Genomic DNA, 26356 nt, shown 5'->3' on the forward strand with positions numbered 1-26356 from the left:
CTGCGCATCGGGGCGCGGACAGCGCCGGCCAGTGCGGCTCCGGGCTGCTGCGGCCGGGCCTGTTGGGACGCTGGGTGCGGAACGTCCTGCCTGTCTGCCTGCTTGCCTGCACGCTGGGTTGGCGTGGAGCGCGGGCCGGGCGCTGCCTGCTTGCTGCTGCCACATCGCGCGGGGCGCTCCGCGGCTCTCTTTCTGTATGCTTTGGGGCAGCGCGGTGTTTTGTGGTACGGTCTCAGCGTTTTCAAGCGTGAAAACAAAGTCAAAACAAACGGAGTGTGAAGTTGGTGATTAACTTTTAAATGGATGTTGGTCCAAAGGAGCAGTTCTCCCTGCCTGTAGCGATGAGCAGGCGGGGCTGAGGCCGGGAATAGCGTGCCATAAAACTCACCGAGATGGAAGAGCAGGAAAAAGAACCCTCAGAACGGACACTGAGGTGCTTCTGTACTCAAGAGTCAGCTGTAGAAGGCTGTATTGAAAGGCAAATCAGAGGCGTGAAGTAAGGGTGAGCAGTCAGTGAAATCCTCTTCAAATGCCTGAATCCTTTTTTGGTTGTTTGTCATTTTATGCCAAATCCAAAATCAAGACAGGAACGCTTGCTTTAAGTGGAAGATGCTGCTGTTCTGCTGTAACAGCAGTACAGACATACACAAAATGTGTGATTTTTGGTTGCACAACCTCTGTTGTTCAAAGATACTATAAACTATTCTATAGAAGGGCACCTTTTCACAGATGTTCATCTCAATGTATTGCATTTTGTTCTTGATCTCTGAAAAATGTGCTGGGAAGCACAAGTTAGGTGTCCTGGAGTTAGAGCTGCACTGGCACCAACAAAACCTGCACTCCTTGGAGTTGTGAGTATTTTTGTAACTCGGGATTGCTCAGGCTCGTATCCATGAAAGAACTCATTAGCTATGTGGAAAGTAGGTTACTTGCATTAATATATAAAGATGATGTAGTGTTGGTTATTTTGTTTCTTTTGTTGTTTTTTTTTTTTTGAGCTTACTCATCTTTTCTCATTGGTCTTACAAGATGTGACAATACATGTACCCAATTCTGCAGCACATTAGGAAACATGTTTGCCTTACTTGCCTTTGCAAAACCACATTTTTACCTGTGATGCTCGTCTCTTCTCATCATTGTAGGATCCCTTTCTTACTCCAGCTGTTCTTTATTTTGGGTGGAATAGGGCACCAGTACTGGAGAACTGAGGTTCTGGCTGAAATGAGCATCTCAGTGGCTCTGGTGATAAAATGCAGCTCTAGCCATACCCAAATTTCTGCAAGTCCTATTTATTCTGAGTGTTTTCAGAATGATTGATTTATGTTTCTATATAAAGAGTTACCAGGAGACGCAAGAATTCAATGTCATGTTATTTTAAAGCTAGCTTATTCCAAAGCATGCTATGTTACCAGAGTCTGAAAGTCTCCAACTGCCAATTGATTTGAGTGGCATTTATTCCAATATGTAGCTCCAAAAATCCAATAACTAATTTCAGAAGAACATTTGGAAGAAAAACGAGTGGATGTGTGGAACGTAGCAGTGGAAGTATTAGCTGGCACTGCCTTTCCTGGCTCTATCATTATATATTGTGGCTGTGGGCAAGTTCAGAAACTTCATATGGTTTGCATGAATGCTGAATTTAGGGTGTGAGCAGGAAAATAAGTAGGCATGGATGTTCTGAGGGGGTGGTTGGGTGTGAGCACAGTCTGTGTGCTGAAGGATTTGTGTAGCCACAGAGAGAGGAGCGTTACCTGTTTTTGAGTTTTGCATGGAAGTTATTTGGCTGAGTGGTTATGAGTAGGACACTTATAAATTGCAGTGATGTGGTTTCCCTGTTGTTACTCGGCAGCTTGACTATGCAGGCAGCTCAGAAACGGCAGCTGGGAAGAGGCAGAAAGACGTGAAGACAAAGCAGAGACACATGGAAGTTCTGCTGATGTTGTGGGTCCCATCTACCTTTGTCCGTTTGCTGGCTTCTGCGGGCGCAGGAAAAAGCACCAGCTTCAAGGATGAGCTGTCAGCCTCTGGGCCAGAAAGGCTGCGTTTGGGTGGTAGGTTGAGGTCTTGCCCCAGCTGCTCAGTGCCAGGCTGCTCATAATCCTCTTATGGGCAGCAGGGCCTTGGGTTTGCCATGTAAATTCCTACAGAATGGACGTATTTGTGCAGCTTTATTTCATCCCTTAGCCTGCCCCAGGGCAAATCTTGACATTTAAAAAACAAACCAGAAGTCTTCCTGCATATTTCTAACATCTCATTCCCGTTGCTGAGCCTGAGAAAAGGAGTGATCCTAATGAAGAGTCTGCCATAGGGTGAAGCATGGTTTGGCTCATGGGCACTGCTCTGCTTCCTGGAGAGGTTTGGTTTGAGCCAGGTTAGCACTTGGCTTTCTCTTCTGTAACAAACCAGCCACAGCTCTGCACTACTGCTTTTTTGTTCTATGCTTTTGTCCTGGCAATAGCTGTAACACATTTTTCCCAAGATGGTTTCCTTTGGCTCAGTTTCTTTGATTTGAGAACCCAGAGTAAATTACTCCAGCATAAGAGTGCTTTTGACAGAATAAACTGCTTACACTAGCATGGTATAAGTTGTAGCATTCATCCAGAACCCTTTTATAGGATAGGTTTGGTTAAGTATTCCTGGTATCCTCAGCAGCAGGTTTCTCATCAGAGCAGGTCTGTCGCTGTCTGAGCAGTTTGAGGCTGGCTGAAACTTGCAGCTCTGGGCACCTGGCAGCTCTGTCTGCTCCCCGTGTGTCAGGGCACACTGAGAGCAAAGGGGATGTAGGAACTCAAGTTTGTGAATGAACTTTGCACTGTTACGTGGCGATCGTTCTGCTATCTCAATTAAGTGCTGTATTTAACAAATTAGCTTTTTTTTTTATCTCAGTGTGTCTCCTCTTTGGTTTTCACACATCTGTGTGAACAGATTGTAGATGGGTGTATGTACTCTGTGCTGTTCTTCAACATTTTTCTGACTCGATAACAGACCAGTAACCATACTTGTGTCTTTTTTCAGACATGCATAATATAGCCAAAATAAAAATGAAAGGTGAAGTTCTCGTACTTTACCTGTAGATCTATTTTGATTGGAAGTAACACGACAGCATTTGCACCTTCTGAGCTGTGCTGTTCAGCCTTCTGGCATGCCTAAAACAAGCACACCTTGCGAGACCCTTCTGCAACCCCCAAACCTCCGCAGACTGCAGTGGAGCTGTGCTGTGTCCTCTGTCACCTGGCTCCTTTCCTCTCAGTGCCACTACTGGTCCATTGGAGTTACCAGGAGGCAGCCACTAAAACTTCTTCCTTTGGAGAGCAGCACAAACTGGGTACCAGTGCCACTTGCTCCTGCTGCTCATTTCCTGATCCTTGTTTGTTTTTAACTGGCGTTTATGGGGACTCTTTGTAGTGTTTTAGCACTGTTGAGGACTAAGACAAATAACAGCTGAAGCTGGGTGCTACTTTGGTGATAAGGACTGTTTTCTTAAGCTGTGCTTAAGCTGAATTGCTCTCTGCTTCTTGCAGGTTGAAGGCATATGTCTGCCCATCCTTCCCCTTTGTCTGCTCCCCACTGCATGCAGAGTGCTGTTGTAATAAGTGCTTCTACAAGCAGGAGTTTCAAGCCATGCCATAGCAGAGTTTTCTTAGGAGAGATTTGTTTCTGTCGGTCTCCCAGGGATTTCAGAGGCTGCCCTGACAGTGTGAACTCTTGCAGTAAGGTAGGAACAGATTGTGACAGGTTTTCCTCCCAGACTTTTAAGGCTGTTGCAAATTATGCAACACTTCTTTCCAAATGATACTAAAACGTTACCAGTGATGCTTTAGTGGTACCTTAGTTGTAGAGTCTATGCAACTTTGAGGAGCAAGGAATCAAAATTGTGGCTGCATCCAGAAATTCTTTATCTGGTACAGCCCAGAAGTGTCTAAACGTGGATTATGTTTGGGTAAGGAGTTGAAGGGCAGCAGTAATATAGGTATATTAAGAGCTTAGGGTTTAAAAAGGGCTATGCCAGGCTTGAGTGGGGAGTTACTAATTACATTCCTGCTGCAACAAGCCCCTGAAGACAGCCTGGAGGGAGGAAGCAATAAGGTTCCTGCCCAGCTCAATACAGGCAGGCAATGCAGCCGAGCTGTTGCTCCATGACAGACAAAGGGGGAGCATGAAATCAGAGCATCCTGTTTACAGAGGAGATCTTGAGGTGACACTTTGTAATCTCTGTATTGAAGAAGTGCAATTCAAGCACGTGCTTGGTTTGAGGGAGGGGAGCAGGATGCAGCAGTTCAGGATGTCTGGGTCAGTTCCACTCTGCAGGTTGTGTGTCCACCTGTGTTAATTGTTGTTTGTTCAAAGTTTCGTTGTTAACAGGGCTTTTTTATTAACCTTTATTCTTTAAAGTGTACTCTATGTGGAACAGGGCTGTTCTGATGGTGCTGCTGTGCCCGAGGGAAAATCTAGAGCCGAGTTTGAACGCTTCGTTCATTGTGTTCTGTTTGCATTGATCTCAGCTACAAACAGAGAAGGAACTTCTTCCTCATGTGGGCTGACAGATAATGAAATGAGAAGTAACTAATGATCTTAAAGAGTTTTTCTTTGCTCTGTGTAGACCTTTTATGTCACATGTGTACAAATCTTTCCCTCTTGATCCTGCTGCTGAGCGCAGTGCCATGTGTGTTTCCATGCTGAAGTCTCCCCTGTTTATCTCCCAACAGTTCCAAGCAAACAAACAAAATTGCTGCTGTGGACAGCTCTGAAACTACCTGCTGCCTATCAAGGAAATAGCTTTGTAATACCATGTAGTTAGTGGCTGGCTTATGTCCTTAGGCATGTTGCTTTTACATCTCCTGAACAACTGTAAGCCGCCGACTACGACTCTTGCTATTCGTTATGAATGTAGCCCTTTGACTTGCAGACTCTTGGCTCCTTGTGCTGCGAAGTTTATACTTCACTTTCCTTTTTCCTCTTGGCTGTTGTTGCTTTTCATTGTAGCCTTGCAGACTGAGGTTTTCCAGCTTCTGGTGTTCTCCAGAGCTCACGAGGGTAAGAGGGTTAAAAAACCCACCTGAAAAAATCAAATTTTCTCAGCAGGCTCATTGGTGTTTTTCCAGTAAGTTTGCAGTAAGTCACAGATGCGTTTAGTTTATTAGAGACGTATTAGGTGGTGTTGTAGTTCATAAAGACTTTATTAGAAGTTTAATGGTGTGAGTGTGGTACTATTCTTGCTCCTCTTTATTTAAAAAAAATTAACACATTTAAACACAGAGTTAATTTAAAAGATTTTTCAACTAAGGTACAGTCCAGTTCTTGGTTTAAAGCTGTAGAAATGCCTTCATTGCTCTTCCAAGGAAGACCTGGCTCCAGGCTGGTTGGTAGAAACTCAGTTCTAGTGTTCAGCTGATGCTGAATGGAAGTCTCATGAGTCATCTGTTCAGTGGGTGGATGTGAGCGTGCACTGGAGCGCCGGAATGGTATGGATGTGACACTGAAGTAGCTGAGGAACAGCCTTGATGAGTGCTGCATGGAGCCTGCTGCCTGCTGAGGAATTGCAGTTAAATATTTCTTCCCACCTTTTAAAATGAACGAATGGCCTATCTAAAACAATTGGCACAGAAATACCACATTTTAGAGGTATTTCTTTTACAGGAAGGTATGTGATAGTCTTCTTCCTGTGAGGAGGTGGTAGCCAGGCCTGCTCTCCTCAGCCACACGACCCGGTGGGGCCTGGCTCTGCGAGGCTCTGGGGTGAGCCCTAAAGCCAAGAGTCCCTGCTTGGAGGCTGTGCTAGAAAGGTGTGTGTTCTGTCTGCTTAGTGCTAACCTGTGTGTTTGTGCAGGACGTGCTGGCTGAGAGGAGACTGCCAATTGAGATTACAGCCTGGCTCTGGGTGAGCTCAGCATAGTCAGATGTTTGGGGTAAACAGGCAGTTCATTGAGGGAAGCCCAACAGCTGTGAACACACCCTGTGCTGCTCCTGAAGGAATTGCTTTTTGTTTTGTTTCACTTTTATAGAGGGAGGGAAAAAAGCCTTAATCATAGAATCATAGAATCACCAAGGTTGGAAAAGACCTCCAAGACCTAGTCCAACCGTAAGTTAAGTTTTTGCCTGACTGAATTTTTCTCTCTGTTGGAAAGTTCAGGTTATTCCTTATTGTTCCCCTTTAAACCAAAGGAAGCAACTTGTGCAGATTGGGTGGAATATTTTGCCTTGAGACCAGAAGTTGCAGTTACAGATGATTTTAAAAAGAAAGACACGGTGAAGGCATAGCCAAAATGCATTGAGAGCTGGCACCCTTTCCAGGGTGTGGCAAAGACAGTCAGTCTTTTATGTGCACTGCTGAAGGCCAGGGTGCAGCCTCCAGGAGAGCCTCTCATTTGGTTGTAAAGTGCAGTGTTGGAGGAGGACAGTGGGTGGAGTGAACTGCTGCATCAAGTTGTTGTGTGTGACCTATTTAACGGTGTAATTATTAAAGTTCTTTGCATGCAGAAAGATCAGCCTGGATGGAAGGAAAATGTTGCAGATGGAACGCTTCACCCAGAGGGTGGTGAGGCACTGGAACAGGTTGCCCAAGGAGGCTGTGGATGCCCCATCCCTGGAGGCATTCAAGGCCAGGCTGGATGTGCTCTGGGCAGCCTGGTCTCCTGGTTGGTGACCTGCACATAGCAGGGGGTTTGAAACTAGATGGTCTTTGAGGTCCTTTTCAACTCAGGCCATTCTATGATAGAAGGGAAGACGTGAGAAAGAATTGGCCAATGTAATGGTGAAGTTAAGCAGGGGTTAAATTTAACCCAGTAAGCTTGTAGTGTGAAGACTCAGCCAGGGTAAGGAAGAGACAAAATGATGTTTGCTGATGTTATGCTTGCATTGAAACCAGAATTTGAAAGTTTTTTCCCTACTGATGAGGAGCAATGATGTACTTAACTTAGCATTTCTGGTGCTCCCTGGTGTCCCTTGGCCATCTCCTTCTGGCCTGGGGTGCAGCTTTGCCAGAAATTTATGTTAGAAATACAGCTCCATTTGAAAATGCCTTCTTGTGAAGGTCACAGCACTAGTGCAGATAAAGGATGTGTCAGCAAAAATGGATTTTATTGTGCCTTGATTTGGAAGGATAGCCTTGTTACCTTAGTGCTGAAATAGAGTACTGTTCATTGGCAGAGGCTGTGCAGTGTAGGCTGGCCCTTGTGGTTAATCTGGAGCTAAATCAGTAATCTGGAAAGGCAGCTTCTTTCAAAAAGAAGAGCATTTCCTTCTTTCCTTCTAGGTTCTGGCTTCTCACAGCTGTGTAAGCAGCTCTGCAGAGCTGCATTGTGATGTCCAAGTAGGCAAAAGTTTTGTTTTGTTTTAACCTCTGATGTTCTCTTATTGCAAAACACCAAAACCAAAGCAACTAGCTTTGTTTCCCAATTTCTGATTGTTCTTCACTACAAATATCTTAAATCTACTCAAGTAACTACAGTCCGGAGCATTCTCTTTGGAGGCTGCATTGCTCTCATTTATCTTGCTCGTGTTATTGCTCACATCTCAAGAAGAGATGTTGGGATGTTTTTCCTTACAGTGCGTTATGCGGTGACATCTGAGATGACTCATTAGGATTGTGCTCCTTAAGTGATGTGGAAGAGCAGATTCTAAATTTGTCTATGACAGCCACACTACATCAAGCACGGCACAGTAGCGCTTGTTTGCATGCATGGAGTCCAACTGTTCAAAACTGAATTAGGTGAGAAAATAAGATTAAGAAATTCCCTTGCTTTGTTTTCCCCCAGCTCTGTATGCATCTGGGCTGTGCTCTGTGCTGTGAGGTTTTATTTCCTTCCAAATCTGGATGGTCTGGTCTTTCATCTGAGCTGAGGAAGACTGAGGCAGTTATTTATGCAATGGTTTGGCAAATTAGAGTGCTTTTAAAGTCATCAGAAATGTTGTCCTTAGTAGGAAGCTCTCACATGCATACATTAGAAGCAGCCGTAGTGCGTCGCTGTTTGTTGTTGGTTTCCAGATCTCATCCATGCAGATCATAGGAAGAATGAATCACTATGGAAAAGAGCATGCTGGCAGGGAAAGCAAACATCCTTCCTGGCATATTGACAGACTGGAAACCTTTTCTCAAGCGTGGTTTGGAACTTTTCTTCTAGATTGAAGTTTAATGGAGAAAACTGGGGTTATATGTTTCTTGTGCTGCTGTCTGCTCTCTACCTGAGCTGGGAACAAACGTGTTTGGAAACTTCCCAGTTCTGAGAGCTGGATGTGCTGTGATCAGGATACCCGAGCTCTGTTTTTGCTGGTGAGGAATGGGTGCAGATGGTGCAAGAGGAAGCATGTCCCCATTCCTTCTCTTACATACCCCGTTAATTTCTCCTCTTCCAGGTTTCTCTGAACTGCTGCACTCAGTTTTCTATCTTAGCAGGGCTTAGGGCTGGAAAAGGCTATAAGCCATCCAGCTGCTGTTTGGGAGTAGTTCTTACGTCATGGCTCAGATACCTTTGTGCCAAAACCGGAGCCTAGCAGTTCATTAGCTAGCAAATTAAGGCTCTGAGACAGATGGATAACTGCTCCTAACATCTGAGAAACAGCAAAGTGTCGTCTGAAACTGAGTGGGACGCATTTGCATACTGTGAGTGTTTGTCTGCATACAAGAGTCTGTAACTGTGCAGCTTCTCCATGTGCTCTCAAGTTTATTTTCTCTGCTCTGTTTGTTTTGGGCATCTGCGATTGGTTTGTTTCTTTTCAGGTTAACAACTGTTGTGCCCTGAAGAAGTACACAGGAAATAGAACACAGAGCCTGATAAGACCCCAAAGCTCTGGGCAATGCTTCCTTGTTACTAGGAGGTGTCAGTGTAAAGTCCGTGCAATGAGGTGATTTAGCTTGGGTGGAGACTGGTGATGCTGAGATGAAAGTTAGTGATAAGCAGTGCTAGTCCTTTCCCTAATCTCCCCATTAGTGCTGCTATGCAATGTGTTTATTATGTGCTTGCACTCAGTTGAAAACCCACAGTGCATTGGCTGCCCTGGTTTGGTGTGGTTCCGTAGCTGTTACCCATAGGAGCTTGGTGTGGAATGGATCCCTTCTGGCTGCTGTACCTGGAAAGAAGCCAGACATAGCAAATGTAGATCTGTTTGGTGTTAATAAACAAAAATGCCATTTCGTCCCAGGAAATAAGGTATAGCTTTCGTTATCAAACAAGAAACCCCGAACTTAAGTGTAACCAACATACATAAAATAGAGGTAATTTGGATAGACTTGAAAATCTGTGTATAGAAACCTAACCCTGGAAATGGGAATGGATGTTGGTGTGTGTGCATGTGCTCTTTCCTTCATTTGGAGCTTGTAGGTGTGGGAAATGCCTTTTTCCCATGGGCAGGATGGGGTGGGTTGGGATACAAATTGCAAAAATTACTTGAGCCCTACATCTGCTATGGAAGTTTTTAGCTGGCAGTTCACAGATCAGTGTCTGTTCTTTCAACATGATTGGGAGTCATGTGGGCCATTTACAGAAGGTGTTTAATTTTCCTAATCTCATTCCAAGAGTTAGGAAATAAGCAATTTGCTCATCCAAATGATGTTGTTGTTCTGTTACTTGTGTTAGGTGCTACACAAACACAGAGCAAAGCAGCTCAGTGTCAGTGCTGTTGCAGTGATGTGCATGAATTGGAGCAGTGATTTGACTGTTTTGCTCACAGCTTAGAAGAGCGATGTGAAAACAAGGCAGCAGATATGGTTGAGGGCTGAAACTGCTATCTTTATTTGCACTTCAGAATAACTATTTATAGACTCAGATTTTATTTGATGTGAGTTGTATGTTTTGAGAAAATGATTTATTCTGAGTGTGAGTGAAGCAGCATCTAGCCCTTAACTAGGTCGTATCTGCTTAGTGTGAGTGTGGATAACAGAAGACAGTGACATTGTAAGGAGTTTTCCAGTTTTCCTCTATTCTATTCAAAAACACATCCAAACTTCCTGGGATTTTTAAAGAAACTGCTCACCAGTAATGTGTCTGCTGACATAGATGAATATTTACAGCTTGACTGAGCAGAACATGGCCTGTTTCCTGGAACTGTGAGCACACGGTGCAGCTAGAGCCAGTCGTAATGTTGAGCTGATAACATCATAAACCAGACAGAATGGTCGTGTTGTGCTGCCAGTGTACATTTGGTCACCTGTGCTCATTCCAGTGTGTTTTTTTTTTGGGAAAGCAATGCGGGCTGTTTGTTAGTTTGTTTCACCTTTACCAAAGCAAATTCTTTTTTCATCTTTCAGCAGAATTGCCCTTCTGTTTGAAGCTTTGAGTGATGTTTGTGAATCCTTGGGATGAATGAGCCAGGAGAAAATTGCTTTGGCTCTCCAATGCCATAAGTAGTTTCCAAGGCTAGCCTGCTTGTTCTATCTGCACGTGTGATAAGCAGTACCAGAGAGCATGCAGATAGTCTCTTCTTGCCAATTTTCAGATTATATTGTAAGGTTTTACTATTTCTGTTTTAGCAAATGTAATTTACAGCTTACCTGCTGTCATCTTTCTTTGGAAAGAAATGCTGTACCCAGCTCGTGAGTGCTTCTTATTTATTGATTCATCTTCCCTTCTTCTCTTAGGACGAAGTTGAATTATAATCCTCCAAAGGATGATGGCTCAACATACAAGATTGAACTTGAAGGGATATCTGTTGATATCATGAAAGAGATACTAGATTACATCTTCAGTGGACAGGTATGGTATTAAAAAGAACTAGGTGGAAATTGAATTGTTTGACAAAATAATCTGGGTTTTAACAGTACTATACTGAAAGACAAATCCATCGGGAAGCACACTTTAAAGATTAATGATGAAGCAACTGCAGAGTGGTACATCTCACATAGGCTCTGCCCATGAAATAGAGGCAGCAAGTTCTGCAAGGAGTTCTTTCTTGTCACACCATGGAGGAGGACTCTGAAAAATTCCATTTTGAGTACTTGTATTAAACTGTTCATTGTTTAGTAACCTGCTTTAAAACGGACCACTACCAGAAAAGAAAACTGGATTGACAGCAATGGAGGCTGAGACCACATCGCTGATCCCATGTATCAAAGTACTGCAGGCATTCTCATGTCCGGTTCTCCTGCCATGTGCCCATTGTGTCTTTCTTCCAGTAGCTTTAGCAGGAATCAATGTGTGCAGTTCATTCAGAACCAGAGTGTGACTGCTGAACTGCTTAAGCTTTAGGCAAAAGCAAAGAAGCAGATATGTCTTGAGATTCTTTTCTGGACATTCACTTTTTTAAAGACTATTAATTTATTGCAGAAAAATTCATTACAGGTTCTCAGATGAGAGTAGCAATTTCATGGTTCCCTAGGGTGCAAAATCCTGCAGTGACACTTTCTGTCAAGTCAGTCCCTTCCCATTCCTTGATTAATTTATATATGTGTAGTAGTCGTATTGATTTCTCATAATTTTTGCAATGCTGTTAATATTCCATTTCCCCAGCCACTGAGAATGATTGTAGTGAATATGGACATGTCATGAAGCAAATGGGTGATAGTAGCGATAACTTCTAAATTAATTCTTGCAGATCAGGCTAAATGAAGAAACTATCCAAGATGTGGTACAGGCAGCTGATCTCCTGCTGCTTACAGACTTAAAAACTCTCTGCTGTGAGTTTTTAGAAGGTTGCATAGCTGCTGAGAACTGTATTGGTATTCGGGACTTTGCACTGCACTATTGTTTGCATCATGTTCACTACCTTGCCTCAGAGTATCTGGAAACTCATTTTCGAGATGTCAGCAGCACAGAGGAATTCTTGGAACTGACTCCTCAAAAACTGAAAGAAGTGCTGTCGATGGAAAAGCTCAATGTTGGAAATGAAAGATACGTCTTTGAAGCAGTGATTAGGTGGATTTCTCATGATTCAGAATCGAGAAAGGTCAGGATACTAAAAGGTTTATTTTTTGAATGTGACTTAAATCAGTATGCTTATTCTAATGGGTGGGAATTTCAGATAGAATTGTAGAGTCATTTAGGTTGGGAAAAAAAGCTCATGTGATCACTGAGTTCAGCCATCATGTAACACTATCAGGTCTACCACTTCAACCATGCCCCCCAGCTTGATGTCCACGTGACCCTGAAATACCTCCAGGGTTGGGAATGCCACCACCTCCTGGGGCAGCCCGCTCCAATGCCTAACCACTCCTTTCATAAGAAATTCCTCCTAACATCCAATCTGAACCTCCCTTTGCACAACCTCAGGTAGTTTCCTCGTGTCCTGTCACTTGACTCCTCTTTGCTGCAACCTCCTTCCAGGTAGTTGTAGAGAGCAACGAGTTCTCCCTTCAGCCTCTTCTTCTCAATACTAAACAATCCCTGCTCTCTCAGCTGCTCCTTGTAGGTCTTGTTTTCCAGGAATGTTATTTTCAGGGCTAATCTGACTTTTATAGAGTTAAATTTTGCCAGAAATGCAGACTGTGTGATTGTAGTAAAAGGGTGAAAGAAAGCTGCGTTGATGATATATTATTTCATGTCTTTATTATTTAATAGGCATTAAGAAGAAAAAAGAAACCCTTTGACACTTAATGATATAATGTTGATCTCAGAGAGAGAAAGCAAGTAGCACATTTGCAGTGAAACTTCAAAGAATTCTTAATAACATTGCAGTAGATCTTGTTACTACTTCCAAATATCAGAAATACTCTTTAAAGCTTTTGTTAATCTGTGTGTGAATGCCTTAATGTCATTCCACGGAGTCTGGGGAATGTTGAGTTGGTCTCTCTCTCTAGGTTCACATGAAGGATGTCATGTCAGCAGTGTGGGTTTCAGGCTTAGATGCGGCGTATTTACGTGAGCAGATGATGAGCGAACCACTGGTACGGGAGATTGTTAAAGAATGCAACAACATCCCACTCACACCACCTCAGCAGGGAGAGGCCATGCTGGCCTCCTTCAAGCCCCGTGGCTACTCAGAGTGCATCGTGACTGTCGGTGGAGAAGAAAGAGTGTAAGTATTGAGTGGCACTGCAGGTTGATAGGAATGGTCAAATAGAAGCATCCTGGTGGAGCATCTGAGAACGCAGCGTGGAATCAGTAATCGGTATTTGCACCTCAGAGTGCTTGTTACCCTATCATTTGAACTTGGTTTGGAGTTGTTCAGCCACGCCTAAGATATTTTTTGAGTGGTTCAGCAATAAGTAGTTGTTTTGTGATAATCCTCTGACTTAGAGTAGGATGTGTTGTTTGTTTGGTATCGGTATGTGTTGGCTGCTTTGTTGGTGTTTGCTATTTTATTTGTTTGTTTCTTACTCGATAGATTGTACTCAAAACAAGCACAGAACTTTGGAGAAACACTTTTCTAATCATCTTAAAAAGCATCTATAGTAACCTGAAAGATAATGAGCGTATACTTGTTTCATTTTTGACAGCTGTGGTTCCAAAGTAAAGTCATTATTGGTGCATCTGAGATGCCAGGTGAAAACTGGTGTGTCACAGAATAATCCCTTTCTGTGCCTGAGCAGTTCTGCAGCAGGATTTGTGCAGTTTTAGTACTTGCAGCACTCTAAAAGATAGCTCATTATTACAAATATTCAAGTAACATTTTGCTCATCAGTTTGTAGGTCACTTTGCTGAGAGGTTATTGATAATCTCTTTCACAGTTCTTTTGTTCAAACTTCCTCCTAAAAATAATGCAGGGAAATAAATATGAATGAGGAGGACCTGCTTTTTTGTGTCTCCAGTGTGTAGAAAACTAATCTTACCTTATCAGGGAAATGCTGCACTTTATGAATGTATGTTGTGCACAACATAGCTTTAGACACAAGTAGTTAATGGTGAACTTGTAAAACTGTGTTTTGGTTTTGTTTGTTCCCCACCTTGTGTTCAGATCCCGGAAACCAACCTCAGTGATGCGGTGTATGTGTCCTCTTTATGATCCCAATAGACAGCTCTGGATTGAACTTGCTCCTATGAGTATTCCAAGGATCAATCATGGAGTGTTGTCAGCAGGTAAAGGGGAATTCTGTTTTTGTAAAGGCAGCGTTATGGAAACTTACCAGTGCCTCAGAATATGAGATACAGTTTATATATGGTTTTTCTTTAAGATTACTTTGCACTGGGCTTATTTCATGCTTCCCCTTTGTCTGCCCAAAACATCACTTTATTCTGTGAAAATCCCTGCCATATGAGTGTCTTATGGTCACCATTCTCACAGTATCTGTTGGAATCTGCTCATCTGTTTTTCCAGGAGAACTTTGTATTTTAAATGGATTCTAGTTGCTGCATCACAGAATGTGTTGAAGAGTATCTGCAGTGGTAGGCTTCAGTGGGTGTAACTTTACTTCTTCCAGTCCAGAGTGTGACCTGTGACTGGTCTGAAACTCTTAGCAACGTGTAGGATACAGTTCACCAGTCTTGTTGCCTTGCTCAGCGTACACAAGTCCTGTTTTTAAGATCATACTGCTTTTTGTTTTACAGAAGGATTTTTATTTGTGCTCGGTGGTCAGGATGAAAACAAGGGAACGCTGAGCTCTGGAGAGAAATACGATCCAGACACCAATTCCTGGAGTTCTTTGCCACCGATGAATGAGGCAAGATCATTGTTTAACTGTTGGAGTTGATTTTTTTTTTTCCTACTTTGGCAAAACATTCAGTTACTTCTGCAGAATTATTTTCTGAATCTCTGATCATTTGCATCTTATACATTCAGACATTCAAAATCATGCTAGGGATTGCTTTCTGATTATTATTATTATTATTATTATATGCTTATTATTATTGTTGTTACCTGTAGCCTGCTAATGGCTGCAGGAGTGGCAAACACAAACTATTACTGAACTTCAGGAATTCCTTGCTGTCAAGGGCCTGTACTTGAGCTCAAAGGAAATCCACATTTGTAGTTGTGATGCATTGTGAGAGCAGAGACTTGAAAAGCAACAGCTTTGTTTTAGAGACCACTGCTGTGCAAACTGAAATATGGCCAAGCTCTGTTATTAGATTTCTGCAGTGTCACTTTTGCTACTCTGTCTTTTTTTTTCTTTGAATACCCTTTATATTCTTTAATTGGAGAATATAATAATCTTATTTGTGAGATTCAGACTTCACTGTATTTAAAAAAAAAAAAAATAGAAAAACCACTGTAGTAATTGATACCAGTATCACCTGGCTGAGAGACATGAGAGAAGATTGCATTGGTTGTTCACAGTTAGCAGTTATGTTTTACAGTGCTAACCTCATTGATATTCCTTAGGCACGACATAATTTCGGTGTGGTGGAGATTGATGGAATTCTGTATATTCTGGGAGGTGAGGATGGTGAAAGGGAACTAATCTCTATGGAGAGTTATGATATTTATAACCGTACCTGGACCAAGCAGCCAGACTTGACTATGGTTAGAAAGGTAAGAACTACATTGTATGTTATCACCTTCCTTGCTGTTAAACAGTTGCAACCATCCTGTGTATCGTAAGGCTTTGTTTCAACTAGAAACTAACAAGTAGCATGGAAATGAGAGCACATTCCTTGTTTATGTATGTATTAGAACCATGACTGAAAACGTTTATGCACAATACATGTTCGTGTACATAAGTGTGTGTATAGTTAATTTTGAGCTCTTGATATAATCATTTGTGTGTAATCTTACGTGTACCTTTCTTTTTTGAGATTGGCTGCTATGCAGCTATGAAGAAGAAAATCTATGCAATGGGTGGAGGCTCCTATGGAAAGCTCTTTGAGTCTGTTGAGTGTTACGATCCCAGGACTCAACAGTGGACAGCCATCTGTCCTCTGAAAGAGAGAAGGTGAGTAAAGATGGAGCTTGGGGGGGAAAGGGATGGTTAGATTGCTGGAGTGTATTCAGTCAGAAACCCCCCAAAATAGTCACTAAAGCACCATTATTATTTCTGTTAGTTTTTAAATAAAGGAAGAGTTGACTGATGATGTCATCAGTGCTGTATCAGTGTGTGTTTGATAACATGTATGGCCTTTTTAACACTGAAATGCTGATGCTCTAATGAGTGAAAGTTGCCTTTATTCTTGGGGTAAATCCTTATATATTGCTGTTAGAAATCACTGTGGATTTTACTGTCTTCCTGATCATGGTGGCCTGTAATTGTAATGCCAAGATGTGGCTGAGCAAAGAGAAATATCCAACCAATCAAAATGTTTCTGTAGAGATATGCTTAGCATATTACAAGCAATACTATCCTGAGGCAAAATGAAGAGTAGAAATTATAGTTCAGTTGGAACTTCAAAGTTTTCTCTAGAGATAAATACATTATGTAATGGTAAATGTATATACATCTATTTTTCATCAATACATGTTATATCTAAAAATGCATGTAAAAAATGAAAAAGTTCAGAAGGATGGAATGTTTTAGTATATCTTCTGATTGTGTGTTTTTTGTTCGTTTTTTTTTTTTTTCCTCCTTCTTATTGGATTCTCAGGTTTGGGGCAGTGGCCTGTGGAGTTGCCTCTGAGCTTTATGTGTTTGGTGGGGTCAGGAGTCGTGATGACAGCCAAGCCAGTGAGATGGTGACATGTAAATCTGAATTTTATCATGATGAATTTAAAAGGTAACTACTTACAGCTATAAACCTAGGGAATACATACAAATCAACAGTCACAGTTGGCTTTTGAAACGGTGTAGATTCTTGTCATAGAAAAGATGCTGTGGGTGCTGTTCAGTCCACAGTTACCTCCACCACTTTGTGTGGCTAATCTCCTCTTGTTTGTTTTGAATCTGCTTCTGACAACTTCATTTGTTATCTCTCGACTCTTGTTTTAGAATCTGCTTCACTGCATGTAGTAACTGTTTAAAACATAGCTTATGTTAGATTGAATGTTATGAATAGTTTACCTTATGCTCCAGGTATAACTGGGAAACTTTTGTACCTCCAGTGTTTTCTTTTTGCATTTAACTATAAATGGGATTTCTTTGTTCTGTGTTGTTGTTTTTTTTTTAATCAACCAAATTGAAATAAGACTCTGCTTATTCAAGATTCAGATATCTCAAAGAGAGTTGACTGTGGTGGAGATTACTAAATCTGTTACAAGATCGCATCTTAGGATGTGTCCTGTATAAAAGCATATAAAAATCATATAGCAGTGGGGAATTTGTTATATAATTTTATGCCAAGGTGCAGATGTAAAGAGACTTGAATCTGTGTATGAAATTGACTTTTTGTTGTTCTAAGTGATGTCCAAATGCACTTCAAGGTGGTTATGGGAAGCACACAGATAAGAAGAGTTGCTGCTGATTCTCCCTGGTGTTTTCTGTTCCTTTGGGGGCATGGGGAAATGTTAAAAGTGAATAAGCCTGAGGGCAGGAGAGTTTGCAGAAGAAAAATTCTGGAAATAAATGCTGTCCAACAAACTGCCTCCTGCTCTTAGTTGATTTGATGGAAATGTTTCCAGACTGATGCTATTCTTCAGGTGCTCTGTGGCTCACAATTCCTTACCAGTGACTGTAAACCTGTTTCACTGGTTGGTGGAGTTTGAGCACAGGTGAGTTGGTGCCACCTGCTGTCTGCAGCACAGGTACCTGCCAGGCAGCATTTCTAATGCCTGCATTTTTACTTTTGCTTAGTGGCATCCTAGGGAGTTACAGGATTCAAGTAAAGGTATAATACAGTTCCAGTCACTTCAGCTCTTGATCTTGCATCCCTTCTGTCATGTGAGTGCCACAAGGGCTGTGCTGGCACAAGGTGAGGTAGCAGTAGTCTGACTGTCCTGCTGCAACTGGAGGCACTTGTAGGGAGCTGCTCAGGTGGTCTCTTTGTCCTTCTGCCTTGCCAGTGCGTGTCATTTGTTTTGGAAATTTGTCTTAATGTGAACTTGAGTTGGAGCTCCAGGCATCTCCCAGGTGACCAGGACAGTAAGCACTGGCAGTAAGCACCTTGCAGTGAGCACTTCTCTGCTCTCTGGTTTTGGGAGAACCCGTTGTCACCGTCTGGAGCAAGAAGTGATGTTACTTACCAGAAGAGGGTGCTGTGATACCATGGTCTGTTACAGCATCAGCCATCAGGGACTGGTAGTTATGTCCAGATCCAGACACAGTTACACTTTGCAGGGTAAGTGCCATCTGTCAGAGGCAAGGCAGGGCTTGAGGAGCCTGAGGTGGGCCTGCTTAGGGACAGTTCCTTCTTTTCCTTAGTGCATAGTTAATGTGATACATACAGAGACTGATTCGTTGTCTTAATGTTTTGCAGTTATTACAGCTTATTAATTTATTATTGAAAAGCACGTATTTCTGCAGTAATAGTTTCTAAAACAAATAATGGTAATCAGTCTCCTTTAAACCAGCAACATCAAGGAGTCAGGAGGAGGGAAATGGGCACTTCTGAACTGCCAAGAGCTTATTCATTTTCTAGTCACAATGAAGAAATAATACTGGAACTATCTAATTAAACCTGAAATACTGCATTGACTGTGATGACATTGACAAAAATCTAAAAGCATTAGGATAAAAGGGAAGATTTGTGGAAAGGAGGTATACGTTTGCAAGACTGTTTAGTGACAGTGAGGCAAAAGCACAGCATGTAAATTCTAGCTGTGTATCCAGAAGGGTTCTATAGCCAAAATTCATAAGGACTTTTCAGTAGTTGCATGTTATCTCATTCTTCCTAATGAACCACAGAGTTTTCTGGGTTTAATTAAGTTCAGAACTCCATCACGTTTGCTTTCTTTCTGAGTGTAAAGCACTTCTGGTTCTGAGTTCAGCCCTCAGATTTTACTGGTTCGCAGCTATGGCACGTCTCATTAATGTGTCATAGCTCTTATTACCTGTGAACAGAGGATGTAGCATCATCCTAGGAATCCTAGAGTCCGTAAGGATCTGAGTTACAAGTTTTGTTTAGTGTATATGAATAAGCATATGCAATTACATCAGTGTGTAAATCTGCTTTGGATTGGGTAAAAAGGCTGAGGCTTAGCTTTATTCTGATGGTAACTGAGTCTAAAATAATTCACAGTGCATAGTCTTTCAGAATTGTAGTTCTTAAGTACAATACAGACTCCTCTAAGGACTGGGAATATGCAGAGTTCTTCACCCTAGGGGAAAAAAAAAAAAAACATTGAGTCCTGCTACAGTATGCTACATAAACAAGTAGTGAGATGAATGAAGTGAGATGGAATACTAACATAAGCATGAAATATAAACAGAGTATTGTAGTAATTTATATTGTATTTGAAAAATTTCTGTAACTGAAATGTTTCAGTTAATAAATATTTTGTCAGCTTGTCTTTAGACTTACATGAGTGAGTATAGGCAAGTAGAATACAACTGGAGTGCAGCTTTCTTGAGGCTGGAGATGCAGATTTTAAAGGCGATGGGTTGAGCTTTGTGTGCATGCATCCTCTTTTAAAATACTACTCAAGATAAGAATTGATTTTTAAAAATGTGAAAGTGGGAGATGTGCAATGTGTGCCAGAGCTGTTGGTGTGCCCTGTCCTTGGCTATAGCCATGGGTGGGCTATCAGTGGAGAATGGTTTTCTAAAGCATTTTTGTTTTCCTTAGCTCCTCATTCGAAGAACTATCAAAGTTTGCTGCTATGTCAGGGAGTAATGGTGAGGGGTGCTTGCTCTGAAACAAGTCACTTAACATCTGCTCTGAACAGTCAATTAACAACTACTTAAAATATTTATTTTGCTGATGGGACATCATGGAAATAGGATATTTTCAGTGATACATGAATGGTAAACCAACTAATTTTGTAACATAGTACTAGGAAGGGTCTCCCATACAGTATCCTGGAATCTTGTTATGAAGAAATGCTTATGCAGATGTAATGAGAAATCTCACAGCACTATCACTCAGCCAGTTAAGAGGAACACAGAAGAGGTTTTCATTCATTTGTAGGCTTCCTTTCACAGTTAGTGTGAGCTTACGGTGACGTGTATGGAATACATGGGCTCTGTTTTGTGCCTCGATGTGCTTCCCATTTGGAAATAAAAGTTACCGTCCTGCTTACTGCTTAGAGCAGTTCAGATGAATTTATTTGCCTGTATCACTTTAAGACAGAAAGGAAAAAAAGATTCCTTCCCTTTTTAAAAGGTTTAAAAGTGGAAGCATATTTCAGTTTGATAGTAATTGTTTTTGTCTCTAGTTAGGCGCCGTCTCCTCCGCTGCTCTCGGGTTGGGTTTGAGGAGAGCCATCCTGGAAAAGCATGTGAGAGTTACGTTCCAGAGAGTGTTTTCACATTCCTTTTTTATGGTGTTTTTTCCATACTGTTCCAGCAGTAGGCACAGCCCACGTTGAGCTGGAGCTTCGTCAAGTGCTGATGAAATGTGACCCCTTGCCCTTCCTGTCTTTGTTCCTTCCTAGTTCTGACTGTGAAAACTGCTGTAAGCATTCCTGAAAAGTTGTGGCTGTTCTTTTAAAAGACATGTTGAGAAAGGCTGAGAGTGAATTTTCACAAGCAACTACAGATAGTTTAATTTTTTCCTTTTTTTTTCTGAAGTGCAGCTGTAGTAAAATGGTTGAGTCCCACACTTTTTTCATTTAAACTGGAACCTTGGGTTTCTAGTGGAGCCAACCCCCAGAGTTCATGTGATTTCTGAACTTGATGAGTAGCTAAAATAACCCATCTAGTGTTATGTGTTTCCTTCCCCTGACATAGTCCTGTATTCACACTAGAAAGCAAAACAACCCCTTCCTCCCCAACAAACCTACAGTCTTTCTCCTCCATTTCTCTGCCTTTTATGCACCCTTCCTAATTTGAGGTAACATGGTGCTAAATGTGAAACTACTGAATCTGTTCCTTTCCCACGGCAAGGGAAGGGAGCTACTGAAACTTGCTGAAAGGTGTTTTGTGGTGTAACAGAGCTGCAGTGGTTCAGAAAAAGATTGCTTTCCTCTCATCGTAGTTAGCTGTTGCAGAGGACAACATTCCCATGCTTTTCCCATTCCCTTGCTTTTCCTAAAATCCCAATCATTTGTTGTATAGCACAGACACAAAATTGGGGAGAGAAACTTTTGAAAGCCAAGTTAAGGGATTAGCTGTCCCAAGACAAATGGTGTGTAACAGCATCTCCTTTGGTGCCAGAAGGGAGGCTTACTTCTGAATCACGGGTTAGGGCAATGCAGGATTTTCAAAGGTCAGCTGTGAGAATATTTCTGAAGTTTTCCCTCAAATTAACCAGGTGTGGGATTGAAAATAGATGGAGCTGTTGGCAAGGCTTATCCAACTTTCCTGTTCTCTGTAAACTATTAAATAATAAAAGATCCAGGAGTGGTCACCTAAAGCATCGTTAATTTGTATTGTCTTCAGGGCCTGTAATAATAACGATGACAGCAGCTGCTTAAGTGCAGTGGCAGAAATTTCATTCAAAGCCATAGAGAGGGGACTGATAACTCCAGACAGGGGACATCCTTAAAGGCCACCGTGGGTAATGAGTACGTACTCACTTGGCTACCAAAGGCTTCAGCATGGAAAAGTGTATTTCACTTGTTAGGAAGGTCGGGCTGATGTAGTGTTGAGATGTGATATCTTAAATGTGAACACGGGAGAGTTGTAAGATTATAGAAGGAGCTGGGAAGTGATGGAGAAGAGCCTGATACGTGATTGAGAAGTTCTGTTTAAATTCCAAGGAGAGGATGTTTCTGTCTCCAAATCTCTTACAACTTTTGAATTCCAATCTTTATGCCTTGTTTAAAATGAAGCACTGCTAAGTGCTGCGTTCCTCTCACTGGGCAAGGGAATTCTTGTAGCTGATAACGTGCAATTGAAGAAGTTGGGGAAATATACATGGGAAGGCATTGCTTCATAACAAGCCCTTGCTATAGCAACATGTTATTTCCTGTGCTGTGGACTATTACAATTATGATTTTTATTTTAAGATAAAGTTGCTTGAAGTTGTCTTTGTAGGGAAAATTGATTGTTGCAGCTGTTGTAGAAAGAGCTCTTATATGATTGCTATCTTCATAAGATTACTGGTTGTCTGTAAGAATTTATTTCAGATTGGGTTATGGAGTAAAGCAATTCTGAAATAAAGTAACTTCAACATGAAGCATCAAAACTTGAGAAATGGCAGTACTGTGTGGGTTTCCCAGCTAGGAGGAGCCAGGACTGTCTTGAACTGGACAGCGTTCCCAGCAGTTTTTAAAGTCACTTGTGTACTCTGCTTTTTGCTCAAGGATGGTGGTTGGAAAGAGAACCTGGATTTTTTTTTTTACGTGCTAGATAAAAAGAAAAAATCATTTAACAGTTCTCTGTTATTATTTTCTTACAGGTGGATTTATCTAAATGACCAGAACCTATGTATCCCAACTAGCTCTTCTTTTGTGTATGGAGCTGTGCCTATTGGAGCCAGCATTTACGTGATTGGAGATCTTGATACAGGTCAGAATTAAAACTAATAACTTCTACTGCTTATTTTCTTCTAGTATGTTTTTTTTAATATTATACATGTAGAATAAGAACCTAGAACTTCAGTTCTCTGTAATTATAGATCAGATTACATTGTTACTGTTGTCTTCAGGGGGTTAATGCTAGATGTTGAGAGATTTATAGTGGTTTGTTGTTGTTGCTGGACCCCTTCAAAGAGAAATTGAGCATTGTAAACATTTGGTTGATTTGTTTCTTGAAGATTAGAAGAAATCAAGTCTAAGAGATTGTTAATGCATACATGTAAATATGAGAACAAAAATTAGTGCCAGGGTTGTTCATCCCATCTGTATGAGAACTGCTGAGTCCCAGCCCGAACCACTGAATGAGCAGCTGGGGAAAGAACCTGGTCAGCCCAGGGGGCACAGGTGAAGGCAATTCAGCTGTGTGACTAGAAAGGCTGCAGCTTAGCTGCACCTCTCTTAAACCTCGTTTAAGGGCTGACTGCCACTGAGGAAGGATCTTTCTGGAGATCCATCTTTGGTGAAGCTTTTCTCTGTGAACCTTTGCTCACCTGTATCAGAGGGTTAGTCTTCTTCCCTTTCCTTATAGCACCTCTCTGTTGTGCTCGTCCTTTTGTCATCGCACCTTTGTAATGCCTTTCCCATCATATTGATCTGTCCAATTGCTGCACCATCCTTGCAGCAGTAAGCAGATGGTTCTGCGTTTTGGGCCCTCATCCTGTGCTTTCCCTGGCTGTGGTAGTGGCCCTTACCTCTAAGTCTTAACCACACACAGGTGTACTGACAAACACATTCAGCACTCCTCCCACACAGCTGTCAGCATCTGGCCCCGCTGTAAAAGATGTGTGGGAGAGTACATGTTTTATGGCTGTGTATGTGTAAAACAGGGCTTTCTACAGAATATAGAACAGCAAAAGTCCAAGTGATGTGTATTAGGATAGAAGAAATGTCACAGTTTCCTTTTGAGAAGGATTTCAGCAGTGTGTCCAGAAGCCGATCCGCAGTCCTGTGCGTGCTCTTGTTCCCACATCTCCGTTATCAGAGTTGAAATGTGCTTGGTGGGTCCAATATGTCTTTAAGCATTCTCTCTTTCTCCACACGTGGGTTTAGGTACGAATTACGACTACGTTAGGGAGTTTAAGAGAAGCACGGGGACGTGGCAGCGCACCAAGCCGCTGTTCCCGTCGGACCTTCGCCGTACTGGCTGTGCAGCCTTGAGGATTGCAAACTGCAAGCTCTTCCGACTGCAGCTCCAGCAGGGCTTGTTCCGCATCCGCGTACCTTCCCCGTGATCCGTGTGCTGGCAGTGGAGGAGACTGGAAGAGTTCTGCGCAGTCCACCATATGTAGCTCTATATAAAGGAAAAGCTGAGAAATTACAACTGAAACTTACACTGTATGCTGTGCTTTGGTATGGTAACTGTTTTTGTTTTAAATGCTTATAAAGCTTGAGTCTCAGTTCTTGTTTCGGGAACAAATAACTTAAGTAAACATTAAAAAGAAGAGGGGGAAAACGAGGGGGGGTCGAGGAAACACCTTCAGTCGTAACCATTTGGACTTTACAGTGCGTTATTGAAGGAGATCTGCTGTGTCTGGAACTGGTGGGAACTGGTATTCCTTTAGTGAAGTTTACTGAAAAGAGAGAAAGATTTGAGGTGCGTTTCCCTTGGGGGGAACCGATAAGAATAAATGCGCTATCTTGGACCAGATAGCTCTAATATGCAGAATATTATGAAAACTATATGAAAACTATATGAAAACCAACCTCCCTGGTGTACTGCAAAGACTGCTGTTTGACTGTGATGCCACAGGAGGCGTTGGTTGTTGCACCTTTCACTTCTAGTCCTTCCTCAAAGCTAAGGTCTGTGCCTAAAAATGGTGGTGGTGTGTGTACATATGTTTTTCATTCATTTGCAATGTTTTCATTCCGAAAAATATTTTTAATATATTTAAAATGGACTAATCTAAAACGGATGCAGTATACTACAGAGAAGTAAACTGTGGCTTTTTTTATGCTGACATTTGGATAGCCTGATGAACTGGTGTATAGATGGGCAGCATGTGTTTCTGCATGGGGTTTTGGAGGTCGTTTCCTTGCAATAAGAGGAAATGGTTTTTGGAATGGTTCATGACAACTGCTGCTCTTGGTAGAAGACAACGAAGCTTGAGAAATTAAAGAGAATAGGTTGTGTTCCTTCCTATTTCAGGGCACTTGAAAACTAGGAGGATGTTGGGTTTTTTTTATTTTTAAGACTGAGGATTATAGAAACATTTTATCTCTGGAGCAAAGGTGAAATATGGCAAGGATACACTTGTTTCACAGAAATCAGATTTTTGTATTATCACTTGCAGGAAATTTGTATGGCTATTTTAAATTGGGATCAAAAGTTGGTTTGCTAATGACTTCCATGCTAGGGCACAGAGTCTTGTTTACTGCTATTTGACTTTGAAAGCTGGGCTTTACGGTGTGGTTATAGTGAGGAATTCAGTATCTTGCATTTTATTTCCTGTTGAGTCGTGTTCACATCAGTAGTGATGTTTGACTGACTTCTGTTCTTGGTAAATATGGGCTGGTAGAACACTTTACCTCACTTCTTGATTTCACTGTTGTTTATGATGGGTGGGATGCAACTTGTAGTTATTTAAAGGCTATTTAAAAGTAATAAAATGAGAAAGGTAGAAATAGAAATGAGGCCTCCTGCCCTTCAGAAAAAGATTTTGTATAACCAGTATTATAACTAAGTACAGTACTTTCCACGCTGCAACTTCATGGACCTCAGACACACCAATCTGCCCTCGGTTGTGTTAGCACCAACCTTTGTCACTGTTATTGAATCTCCTTAGATCTGCTGAAATACAATCCTGAACTCATACAAGAGTTGTATTCAACTAAAGATTCCTTGACGAGACTTTCTGAAACTTGCTTTTGCTCAGTCCTTCCACAGTGCTGATGTATAGTGGGAATTACTCTGAATCTGCGAAAAGGGGTGGGGAAAAAAAAGGCAACAAAAGAGGGCAGCAATTAATCTGTTGGCCATTATTTATTTATTTTTATTTTTTACAATGCTGAAGTGCTGCAAAACTTGAACTATAGACATCAATTTTCTGACCTCTATTAGATGGCATATTAAAAAAGTTTATATATTTATGCATTGCGGTAAACTTGATATGTGTGTGTATATATAGTCTTTAGATTTTAAATTTATATATAATGCTTTACTACAGAAATGTGAACCACTATTTCCATCTTCAGCCATCATGTGAAATAAATCAAGTGCTGTTGGCTTATCTATAAAACCTCCCCTCTTCAAAAATTTAATGTTAATTTTGTTTCTTAGGAAAAGTGCTGAGATCCTGTATTCAAAAGCGATGAGATTGAATGTTTCTAAGTATTTGAACTTGGTTTTCTAAGTGCTTAGAAAACTCTCAGAAACTGTATGTAGACTATTGCAGGCTGCTATCTCCTGAGTCCCTGTAGCTCCCCAGTACACTTGAGGGCATTTAGTGTCCAGAAGGCCTAAGTAATAAATGCACATAATAAATCCAAATCATATATACATTAGCAGTGTTTAGTGGTTAAAGTTATTGAACAAATGTTTACAGTTAAAGTAGGATTAACAGTAGGTATTGTTATTTTTTTTTTTTTTAAGGTAAATAAAGCGAGCAGTTCTGCTCTAACCGAACTGAATTGCAAACGTGCAAACGTGCTCAGTTAGATTTGATCAAGAAGCTTAAGTCTCTTCACCTAAAACAGTTAACTTTATTTCCTAGCATGTGGCTGGAGGTCAGGGACCAACCCTGTGCCAACACCTGCACCTTGAGTTTCAGGTACGTACTCAAGGCAAAAATGTAGGCGCTCCTGAGATCTCAAAATTGTCTTTGTTGGCCTTGCCTGGAAATGTTTGCACTGTGGTTTTGTCTTACGTTAGTGAGCAGTTCCTGGAGAGCTGCTAGGCACAGAGGAAGGTGGCAAGTGTCAGTTGGTGTCAGTTGGCATGCTCAGTGACCAGTGCCTCTCTGGGAATGTGAAACTGTGCCCCAGGCTGGAGCTGGGCCTGGAAAACAGGGCC

The 26356-nt window shown here is 41.7% G+C and overlaps 1 protein-coding gene across 1 annotated transcript in view; it reads left to right on the forward strand.

Moving 5' to 3' along the window:
* The window catches only part of GAN (gigaxonin), a 72795-nt gene extending 46681 nt beyond the window's left edge, over positions 1–26114 (forward strand). Inside the window, exons 2-11 of the mRNA XM_031555410.1 lie at positions 10574–10688; positions 11527–11877; positions 12728–12945; positions 13825–13946; positions 14415–14527; positions 15187–15336; positions 15600–15736; positions 16383–16511; positions 22170–22279; positions 23398–26114. Coding sequence (XP_031411270.1) covers positions 10574–10688; positions 11527–11877; positions 12728–12945; positions 13825–13946; positions 14415–14527; positions 15187–15336; positions 15600–15736; positions 16383–16511; positions 22170–22279; positions 23398–23579 — 1627 coding nt within the window. The 3' untranslated portion in view covers positions 23580–26114. The remainder of the gene's footprint in view (positions 1–10573; positions 10689–11526; positions 11878–12727; positions 12946–13824; positions 13947–14414; positions 14528–15186; positions 15337–15599; positions 15737–16382; positions 16512–22169; positions 22280–23397) is intronic.
* Positions 26115–26356: the final 242 nt, after the last annotated feature.

This window comes from Meleagris gallopavo, chromosome 13 (assembly GCF_000146605.3).
Source record: "Meleagris gallopavo isolate NT-WF06-2002-E0010 breed Aviagen turkey brand Nicholas breeding stock chromosome 13, Turkey_5.1, whole genome shotgun sequence".
NCBI classification, from domain to species: Eukaryota; Metazoa; Chordata; class Aves; order Galliformes; family Phasianidae; genus Meleagris; species Meleagris gallopavo.